General features: G+C 39.1%; 1 protein-coding gene across 1 annotated transcript in view; it reads right to left on the reverse strand.

Moving 5' to 3' along the window:
- Positions 1-10884, reverse strand: part of med13a (mediator complex subunit 13a) — a 91487-nt gene extending 80603 nt beyond the window's left edge. Inside the window, exons 1-2 of the mRNA XM_080434672.1 lie at positions 10274-10884; positions 37-271 (exon numbers count right to left, since the gene is read on the reverse strand). Coding sequence (XP_080290798.1) covers positions 37-271; positions 10274-10339 — 301 coding nt within the window. The 5' untranslated portion in view covers positions 10340-10884. The remainder of the gene's footprint in view (positions 1-36; positions 272-10273) is intronic.
- Between the last annotated feature and the right edge of the window lie 553 nt (positions 10885-11437).

Consider the following 11437-nt stretch of genomic DNA (forward strand, 5'->3'; position numbering starts at 1 on the left):
TGCTCTCTTGCTCGGGGATGAGGGGGGGAGGGTTACCTGCAAGTTCATGGTGGATGAGATCGGCGAAGTTGGGATCGTCGCCCCACCAGAAGAGCCAGAGCTCCCTGCGTCCTGGCCGCTGGCTCCGCCGCCACACGCTCAGCACGTCCGCCTTCAGGCAGCGGCTGAAGCTGCACAGGATGGGGTCCTCCTCTGTCACCGGGAAGAGGATGGGTGCCGAGGTGGGGCCCTGCCACACATACCTCTTCCATTTGATCCCCGTCAGGTCGGCCTGGAAACAATAGGGGAGGCAGTTAGAAGACGAATATGAGAGAGAGAGAAATAGAGAGAGAGAGAGAGAGAGAGAGAGAGAGAGAGAGAGAGAGAGAGAGAGAGAGAGAGAGAGAGAGAGAGAGAGAGAGAGAGAGAGAGTGAGTGAGTGAGTGAGTGAGTGAGAGAGAGAGAGAGATATCGTACATGAGAGTAAACATGTGATGCTGAGCCAAGGTTTAAAGAGCGGTTATTAAATCCTTTCATTAATATGAACCTCTAGCCAGATAGATGAAGGAAGAAGAACAGAGGGAGAGAGAGACGAAAATGTAAATGAATAACTTCAGACACATAAACATAGACTGAAATGACTTTTTTGTCTTGTGCCCTTTTTTCAGGTGAGGTGCTTTTACTGTCAACAAGAACAACATGTTCGATATGTAAATTAATAAATAATCAAAAATCCCAATGCCGGTAAATGTGGTCAGCACCTTAATCCTCATTAATGGTGAGTGCCTGGAGATGGGGGGGGGGGGGGCTTTGTCATTCTCTAAACACTGCCTGCCTTTCATAAAGAGAACAAAACACACACAGCAGAAAGCCTCATAGGCAGTAAATCACTGGCAGGGTTATTAAGTGTTAAAGCAGGAACATTACGCTCCACTGCTAGCTAGCACTGCTGCTCATCACCCAAGCACCGACAACCCAACCATGTCTACCACACACACACACACACACACACACACACACACACACACACACACACACACACACACAGTGAAACAACACAGTACACATACACGCACGCGCACAGCATGCCTCAGGCCTACGTCCTCATTTCCATCAAAGCTCTTAGTCTTCTATCTCTCCTTGTAGGCATTTTAAATGATCTGTACAAACATGGACGGCTTGTTTCCGACATGCGTTTAGCTGTGTTCTATGTAGACAGAGTGTCGTTCTGTAGATTTAACCAATTTATCTATTACAAATCTGGGGGGGTGGGGTTCTTAAATCAAGCGGAGAGGCGTTGAGCCTGAACGAGTGATTACCCGTGCTACTGGTGGGGGAGCGGTGGTCTTTCGCCAAGCTAAGGATAAGCTAGGAGATTTGTGGTGTTAGGGGTAGGAGGGGCTGGGGGCAAGGGGTGTGTGCGGGGTGGCAGGGTGTCAAAACAGAGCATTCTGTGGTGTCAACTAGAGCAGAGCTGGATCACAACAACTTAGGTTAGCCATTGGATAAGCAGTGAGCACATGCAGGCCTGTCAGCACTCAGCGCATCTCTCTCAGCATCATATGAGCAAATTATAAAGAATCCAAACTGTCAATGCCGTTTTTACTTCTTTTAACTTCTGCATCTAATCCAACAATACAAAATATTTGTGCACATATTTGATGCCACATTTTGGGTCCCAGACCACCAATTACAGATGTTTTGCAGTTATTTGTCAATAAATGCAACATTTTGTAATCAATTTGAAAAACTTAGATTTGATTAAAGATCACAACAATCATAAAGTTCACAATTTGTCCCGTTGCAACAAGCTTGTAGATTAAACTTTCGAAAATGTTTCCACAATAACAACATGTCCAAATTAGGGAGGCCAGATAGGGTGCCTTCACACCTGGATGCTAAATGGCAGTTCCACCATCATAACAGGCAAGTGTAGGGTAAATTAATGATGATTAAAAAAAACATCAACTCATATCGGTGTCCCAAATAATAATATAAAATAATATATTTGCCCCCTTGCGATTTTCAACCGCCCCTCAGTCACTTCATCCTGGCGCCAGCCTGCGTTAGCCAGCCGGCCTAGGTGCCGGCTGGCTTGATAACTGTGGCATAGCTACAACGGGTCGCACATCGAAAATAGCCGATCTACAAGCTCACAGCGCGTAGCGTCCTCAACGTGTTGTGAGCTTGTACATTACATTACATTACAGTCATTTAGCAGACGCTTTTATCCAAAGTGCATTCAACATAGGTAGGGAACAAAACTACTAATCACCAGAAGTGCATTCTCCTCTAAAACAAGCAACTAAGAGTGTACCTAGCGAAAGTGCAATATATCAGCTACCTGCTTTCTTAAACAGATGAGATAAATAGGAAAATCAAATGAGCAAGAGCTAAAACAAATAAGTGTATTGAATAAACAAGATCCAATAAAACAAGAGCTCGTACAACTAGTTAACAACAGATCAGTGCAACCCTGTCGTACGACGAATTGCTTATAAATTCGCCTTAATATGTGAACAACTGCCGACCGACATTGGTACAGTATTACCCCTGAAGTTAACATCTAAATCCAGTTTCATAGTACAATCCCATATGGAGGACAAGAAAATGTTGGTGAGTTTCTATAGGCTATCAGTCTATTGGTCCCAAAATATTTGTTATAAATACCACAATGAAATCAATTAAATACACAATGATATAAATGAAAAATATAATTAAATAAATAAATGCATTTATTTATTTAATTGTGGTAGTTATTATTTCATTTCTGGACCAATGGACTTCCATATGTTTCCCTAGAAATTCTGTCCAATAAATGAGCGACCGATTCAACTGTGTGACATTTGTTTACATGTTTGGTGAGCTTGACAAAGTGCAATGTGAACGCAAAACACACCAAATGAAAAATGCAACAATGTTGCAAGCAACTTCACCCCCGAATCGCACCGAGTCTACCAAACTATAAGTGTGAAGCTGATCTAAAAATCAGGATATTGATGTCATCAAAAAAGTCAAATAATGATCTAGGCTGTATTATGTATCGGCCAAACAAATGTTTTGGTCGAGCTCTTATATCAGTATTCTCGAAAGACAATGTCAACTGTTTGTAAAAATGTATGAACTATGTCACATTTAGCAAAAGGACCATTTTAAACATGTGGTGCAACAGACCAGTTAAACAATCACAAAAGGACATTATTTAGTCCTCATGTCTAATGATAGGTCTTACGATGAATCCCAAGCATACAGTACAAAATAACACAAAATAATCATGCATTATGTATTCGCTGCATGATAGAAAAATACATTATGCTCCCTAATGAAGGGTCTAGTTCAAAAGGAATTCAAAAACAGCTACAAATTATTGTGCCAGATTTTTATAGTTAAACACACAGTGCAAATGACAGAGTTGACTGACTTGGCTGGTGTCTAACAACCAGACTACAGCGGTTAGGAGACTCCTTGCAGGAGAGTGTGAGCTTGTATATGACACCTGCAACTTGCTAGGAAACATCTGGGCACAAAATGCAAAGCGAGGGTAGGGGACAACTTTTAAGTGTGAAACCAGATCATATGCACAGCAGGATAAACATTTGGCTAGAGTTCAGTCCTAATTACCCATTCCCAGTGGTTACATATAGGCTGTTCTTTGTTATAGGTAAAATAACTTACCAAGTAAAAATAACTGTGAGAATACATTAACCCAGTAAGACCTGAGGCCGATTATACAAATGTCTTCTAAATCCTAACAGTTTTCCGAAAAACCTATGTTGCTACAGTATATCATTGGTGCTCAAACTTTTTAATATCAAGGACCCACCAAATGTATTTGGCCGTGGACCCCCATCTCAAAATATTGTATTTCAGGGACCCCCAGAAGCAAAGATTTGAGTTCAAAATGTTTGCTTTAAAAAATATTTGTTTTTATAATATATTATATTTTTTTATATTCAAAGATTTGCACAAATTCACAAGATTTTTCAAAAATAGCAGATCTACAAGTTCATAGCGTGGCACAAATATCTGTTATTTTTGAATAGCAAAAATCTAAAATGACACAGCTTTCCCGGTTTTAATGGGTTAATTAATTATGTAATGTATGTAATGTGTTATGATTGTTGTGATTTTTTTAATTTAAAAGATCACTCATCGCTACGGTGCTATTCTATTAAAATAAGCCGTGTAGTGTAGCTAGCCACATGCTTACAGTAGGGCATCCATCTCTGTACCAATACTGTTCACCCTCTACAGATAATCAGCTCTGCTTGTCAGTATCAACTTTATTGTCACGTCACAGGTTTACAGGTGTAAAGAAGTGGGAGAGCAAAGGACAAAAACTTACAACGGTAAAGAAAACATGTCAATGTAATGAGAGGAAGAAATCTGAATGTATACACATTATGTGTATATATAATATGGGACATAGCATAAACCAGCAGGTACAGTATGTATGTAAGTGAGGTTAGACATAAAGTGTGAGTGGTGACAACTCTTTAGTCATCAGTAAACAGCCAAGCATCGTTTGTGTCTTCTATGGCAGGTGCTCACTGTTCACTGTGTTGTCTACATCAGCTTAGTAGTTCATTAGCTGTATCTATCTAAAAAGTGCAACTTTAATCAATCTGAAAAACTTAGATTTGATTAAAGATGAGATTTAACTAGATTTTTGCAGTTTTGTTTTTATTATGCTGTAACGGTTTTGTGATGTTTATATTCAAATCAGATTTTTTTGTTTGCATTTGTTTATGTGATAAAACCAGCTCAGTGGCCTTGTGGTTTAAGTGTCCGCCCTGAGACTGGGAGGTTGGGGTTCAATCCCCAGCCGAGTCATACCAAAGACTATAAAAATGGTACCCAATGCCTCTCTGCTTGGCAGTCGGCATCAAGGGTTGGATTGGGGGGTAAGTCCCTGTAGCATCATGTCCAGGGGGTGTACTTGTACATCAAGCTGCCTCACAAGTTACAAAAACGGGAGATAGGCTGCTGACCTATGGGCCACATGGCTTGGGAACCGTTGCTAAAAGAGTGACTTTGAGAGCTGTTTCACCATGCAATGTAAGTCATTGAGGAGTCTATTCTTGGAATAACAATTTCTAATCAATGGAGCAACTGAGCAAGATATCTCGCTTATTGGACTAGTTGGATCATGACAAGGTAACTACACCACTCAAACCTCGGCCAAAGTCATTGCGCAGTTCAAACATTTTCAAAAATAGCAGATCTACAAGCTCACAATGCATGGCATGTAGATCTGCTTTTTAGAAAACAATTTAAAACTACGCATCGGCTGCGTAAGTGCAGAGCCAGATACCGATGTCGACAAAAAGTTCAAATATACCGATATATCAGTTATTGCTTTAATTCCGAAGGGTTTTCCCTCAATACGAACTTATGACAATTTACAATTATCAGCATTTAGCAGACGCTCTTTATTCAGAGAGCATTAAGCACGGTAAACACATACATCAAAAGCAGAGAGAGAGTGTAGTGCCTCAGTAATCTAGGAGCATAGGTAAACCAAGAACCTAGCATCAACAACGATAGCAGTTCAATAGTCAACTGTAGATTATACAGTATAAACACTACTGTGTGCTATCTGGCAGCTTCTGAAATAGCAAGCAAAGAGAACACTACCATTTTCCAACATGATCAGTGTTTGCTGAAGTAAATGACCACAACTTGTGAATGCCAAGAGTTTAACTTTGACTGGTAGCACACAACCTCTGCCAGCATGACGATAATAAAAGCTACTGATACAATATTACTGGAATTGAGTAGTGTAGAATAATTAGACAATGCCTCAAGGCTTATTAGAAATATATGAGAAGGCAGTTACGTTTGTCACTATGAGTATGCTATATTTTTTTAAACAGTGGTGGAGTTTCTCTGCCAAGTAAGTAACTGAATACATTATGGCACTCTGCCCTCAAAATATATTACACAAACACATACTCTACTCTACCGTAATTGTGGTTTAACCACTTAAGCCCTATATACTTTGTCATACAACTGATGGCCAAAATAAAAATAATAATAAAACAGTGGTTAAATGAAAAGCCTTCATGAGTGCTTCTGGATAGTTCTATTAATTATATTCTATTAATATTGGCCTAACCCTGGTATCCTGTGCTTCAACATCCAACACTGGCTTTATTATTTAAAATAGCATACAGCCTGAAAAGTACCACAGCACATTTAGCTTTGCGGATGTAAAAATAACTGCCAGATGAGTTGTCTTATCATTCACCATCATACCCTATCAACCTATGAATGCTTACGGTGCCTTATTCCCCAAGACTGAGTTTAACTTTCTATTGTAATCAGTATTCCATCATTATCTGAACTTGGCAAAGTCCTCATTGTGGCAAATCAAACGTTATCTTTCACACATTTTTATTATATACTATTATAATACAAATTATATACAAATCTATTATATTCTATAATCTATTATATACAAAATGGACATATTGTAATGAGAATGTCATGCCATGTAGCCAACCAACCAAGTCAAGCCTGAATCCCAGTCCTGGGTTATTAGTGGATCATACTGTGCCATCAGCAGCAATTACAAGCTCCAATAGTAATTAGGCTACACTAAATGTAATCTAAAAATAATTTTAGCACTGGCAGTTCCTTGAACTACAGTATGAGAAGCTATGCTAGATCTGCACCTCAGTCAATAAGTGGGTACATGAGTGCTCCATCAACAATATATCCAAAAGGTAGATTGCTCCATCATGGATACATCTGTTGAGTTCACTGCTGTTGTTATATCTGTCTTTTTTTAATAGTAAAAATAGCAGATCTACAAGCTCACAGCGCGTCGCTTGTAGATCGGCTATTTTCACTATTTATGTACACCACCATTGTACAACGAAGTACAATACAGGGTTAACAATCTATTACAAATGTTGTAAAACAAGTGTTGATTCTTTGATATGAAAACTAACACAAGATATTGCTTCTCGATTATTCGGTTATAAGTCGGTTATTGGTTCTAAATATCGGTTTAGATATATTTTCGGTTAATTGCCCAGCCGTACTTCTCAAAAACATTTAATTTAATAATAATAATAATAATAATAAACTGTATTTATATAGCACCTTTCATGACATAAATGCAGCTCAAAGTGCTTTACAGAGCAAGAAAAACAAAAAGCAAAAAACAGAGCAAAAAAAAATAAAAATAAAATAGGCTTATTTTATTTATATTTAAGGCTATGTAAAGACAGTGTGTCAAGGAAACATGATTCCTATGCATGTGTGTTGCACATGCAAACTACAGTATGTGCTTCAAGGTCCAGCAAGGTTCAAGATTGTGCTTTATTGTTACATCTTGTGTACAGGTACATAAGAGTCAAATGTATTTTTGTTCGGCTTCTATCATTACCAGACAATACAGCAGCATAGGTAATAACAATAATAAAATAATAAGAATAAAACCTTAAAAAATATTTCAAAAAAGAAAGAGCAAAAAAGTTGGTATATTATATTATACACCAACAGCATTGATCGTGTCTGCATGCAACGCTTCTGTCCCTGTTTGTGTATCAGAGTATGCTGACCAAATGCTTACAAAGTCACCCAACAATGCAGGGGAGGCAATGGTGATCATGTCAAGTTCCACTATTCAGTTAGAAATCAAATTGCAACATTAGGGGGAAATTAATATAAAGTCAAAGCTGTTTGATGTAGTCAAGCAGTAAGCTTTCATAAGGTGGCGTGCATTTAGGGGTTACGACCCCTGCTTTTGCCAGCCACTCACCTTCCTGTAAGCCACTTAACGTTCTCAGTCTCAGAGCAAATCTAAGTTCAAACAGCTGCCTTCCTGTCTTTCTCCAAGTTATGAGACAAGCAACAGGTGAAGCTACTTAAATCATCTTGCAGATGCTCCTCCAGCAACAGCTCCTTGCACAAGTCCCACTGTAACAGGACTGTCAAGAAGTGAACATGAACTTAACAAGTGTGTTTGCATGTTTGCGCTGAAGGATGCAAATCCTACAGGTTTCTAGTCAGCACTCTCTTTTTGAATAGCACTTACAACTGACCCTATCACAATAATTTGAGTTAATCCCAATTATTTTGCATAATCATTAGAATATGTTCCCTTCATCTGTATAAAAACAGCTGGATGAAATTTAAAGAAATATCATAAATCAATCATTAGACAATGTGAATTTGTAGATCTATTTTCAATGTTTTTGAACATTTGTGAAAGTATAAAAATGATTAGTTATTTGTCATATTTGCCCTGTGCATTGTTTGTTTTAAAGTCTAAAAGGCAAACATAAAAGTCATTTGTATTTATATGTTCCAATATTCAAAGGCAAAAATGCAATTAAATCATTAATCACAATTATTTCTATGACAATTAATCATCAACTAAAATGTCATGACCTACTTACAATGGCACTGTTTGGTTTTAAATGCTGCTATCGTGGCCCAAAATCATTTGGAGTACAGTATTCACTTGTTGACAAAGTTAAGGGATGTGCCCTGCCAACTGGGGGCAACTCAAACTACTGATTTCATGGAAAGCGCTTGTCAGTGATGTATACTAACATGGATAAACAGAGGATGAAGTCCAGATGATGGAAGAAAAAGAAAATAAAACGTGCTTCAAATAGCAAAATTAAAGAATACAACGATTGAGTGCTAGCTGATTCCAGACTGGAGTACCGAAAGATAACCTGAAGAGGAGAAAAAAACCCACAATGTGTTCACATTCTTTCGCCATAAAACCACAAAGTGGAGTCTGTTCACAGTGTGTGAGTCATAACAGCAGTGGTGTTGTGCTTAGTCTCAGTGTGGAGGAAAATGTCAATCAGACAGGCAGCGCTACAGCTACTTGTCCCCAACTAGCCTGTCCAGTGTACCAGACGGCTTGACAGTCTACACCACTGTTTCCCAAACACTGGGTTGGGACCCATTTGTGGGTCGCAGACACATGCTTGTGGGTTGCGAGTAAATATCCCTTTTTTTTTGGTTTCCTACATTTAGTTTTTAATTATTATTATTTTAAAAGATTTTCCAAATATTCCCACATTTTGTTCACAATTTTCCAAAATAATTTCATGAATAAATACACAAATCAAAGAAATGTCATAAATGAGAAGAAAATAGCAGATCTACAAGCTCTTTCACTAGTTTGTTTGGGTCCCGGGCACAACGTCTAATTTCTCTTTTGGGTCTTGAGCTAAAAAGTTTGGGAACCACTGCTCTACATGACTTAACTTCAAGTCTTCTGTCAAGTTTTGTGGCCAGGAGAATAGTATCAGGCCACAGAGCAGGACAAAATAAACTCCACGGGTTGTGTTATGTTATGTTCACACACAGTATTCCAAACGTACAACTGTATAAACCTCCTGTATTTATTGCCATGCCTTGTTCTTCAGAGGATATTGAGCGCCTGTTTTGTTTGGCTGGAAACGAGACTTGTGAACTTTTCCAAGAGGGAGGAAGCACAACCACAACTTCTTGGGTAACAAATTACAATTGACAACAGTCAGGTGTAATATGAGAACACTAGAGACACTGAGAAATTGCTTCTAATACGACTACAAAAAAACATAAGCCTTCCAATGCCCTGAGATTATCAACTACCTAATGACTATTAAATATCCAAGAATGCATGCCAGAGATTATATAACGGTTTGGTCCCGTGTGTGTCCCGGTTGGTGTGTGTACTAGAAACGAAAGTACACAACAAACGAGATATTACACAAATGATAGGGGGAAATGTATAAATAGAACGAACGCAGCCACTGACAGCGTTGTCAACACGAGAGCTTTCTACACAAGACATAACAAGTGTGCTGGAATCAGTCATCCAGCTGCACTGCTGAGTACTCTGTGTTGTGAGTGAATAACATGACAGATACTCTGTGTTTTTTACACAAGACAATCATCTGCATTCAATACCGATACGGTGTAACGGAATGTGGTTAATTGTGACCAATTAACGACACATTGCTGTCTTTGCAGAAGCTTAACAAGAGAGAAAGTGTTTTGGCTTTCGGGTCAGCACTTGGCAGGCGACACAGATTGCAACATGTAATGGAAAAGAGGCGATAATAAAGTGGCCTGGGTTGTAAGTCACTGACAAAGTGCCCAAACAACGTTACAGTGTGGCGAGAACTCATCTGGAAACATTGTTGCCGAAGATGATGTCAGCCAGACAGGCCATAAGCCTGCTCTCCTCCTCCAGCTAAGCTACTATCAACTGTTAGCTTAGCCCCTCTCAGCTAGTTAAAAATGGCTGCTTTTCCTTTAGTTTTAAATCTCTTACCAGACAGAATAGATTGGAATGGCAGTCCTCCAAGCTGGCCCCGTTCGGTACAAAACAAGAACTCATCCTTTCAGTGCGCGATCGAACATTCCACCATTTCAGTTCCCGGGGAAAGACAGAACAATCTTGCAATTGTGTTTTCTATTAAAGATGTGCTGGTCCAATCAACGAGAATTATTATTTTTTAACATTTGGCTGCAGGATAGTTCATCTAACAACCTTCCGATTGCAGTTCCTCGTCCAGGATAAAAGGCGATTTGTGCGACTTTGCGATCTCTACATCGGCATCTTAAAAACACACTGTGCACATTTCAAAGGAAGCCAAAAATGTTGATAAAACAAAAAGAAAAGGGGAGCAAAGAAGCAACTCTCCCCCTCCCCCTTATAGTCTAGAACGGTCTCTGATCAAAAAACGTCCCGTCTTACTCCTCCACCACCACAAAATCCAGTCTAAAAACGAAATGCATCCTCAAAAAAGCGATCGACATCCGTGCCATCGGCCTATATTTTTATGGTTATTTCAACCATTATTATTTCAGTCTCGGTTGGTTCCTGTTGGTTTCCATTTGAATTCATGGATTCCTTTCTTTAATGGCGGCCACAGGGACAACTCTGCCTTTCCAGAGCCTATTGGCTCATTCGTGGTCATGAGGGGTGTAATAACACAAGAGTGATAGGTGTTGCCCGCTAGGCGAGCGCAAGTGGCGCTACTGAGCAACAGATTTTGTTACTAATGATCAAACCTATAAACTCCTGCTCACTTACACAGGGCACCACCTAGTGCATGTGATGGTGCACTTACAGAGGAAAGTATCAGATGCATAATGCGCCCTTGTGAGAAGATTTGGTGAGTAGCCTACCAGCTCATAAACACACTTTCATAATGGACACTGACTGTCACTGGCTGGCTCAAGTTGTGACTGTGTTATGACCAATGGTGGAAAAAGTAAAAAAATATTTTTACTAAGTAAAAGTATCAATACCACAATGTAGAAAAGTAAAAGTCCTGTATTCAAAATTTACTTGAGTAAAAGTACAAAAGTATTGGCATCAAAATGTACTTAATGTACCAAAAGTAAAAGTACTCTTTATGCAGAATGTACCATTTAACAAGTTTTCAAAATGTATTAAAGTTTTCTGAAAATGGCAGATCTACAAGCTCAC

The sequence above is a fragment of the Gymnoscopelus braueri genome, assembly GCF_963280865.1.
Source record: "Gymnoscopelus braueri genome assembly, chromosome: 8".
Classification (NCBI taxonomy): domain Eukaryota; kingdom Metazoa; phylum Chordata; class Actinopteri; order Myctophiformes; family Myctophidae; genus Gymnoscopelus; species Gymnoscopelus braueri.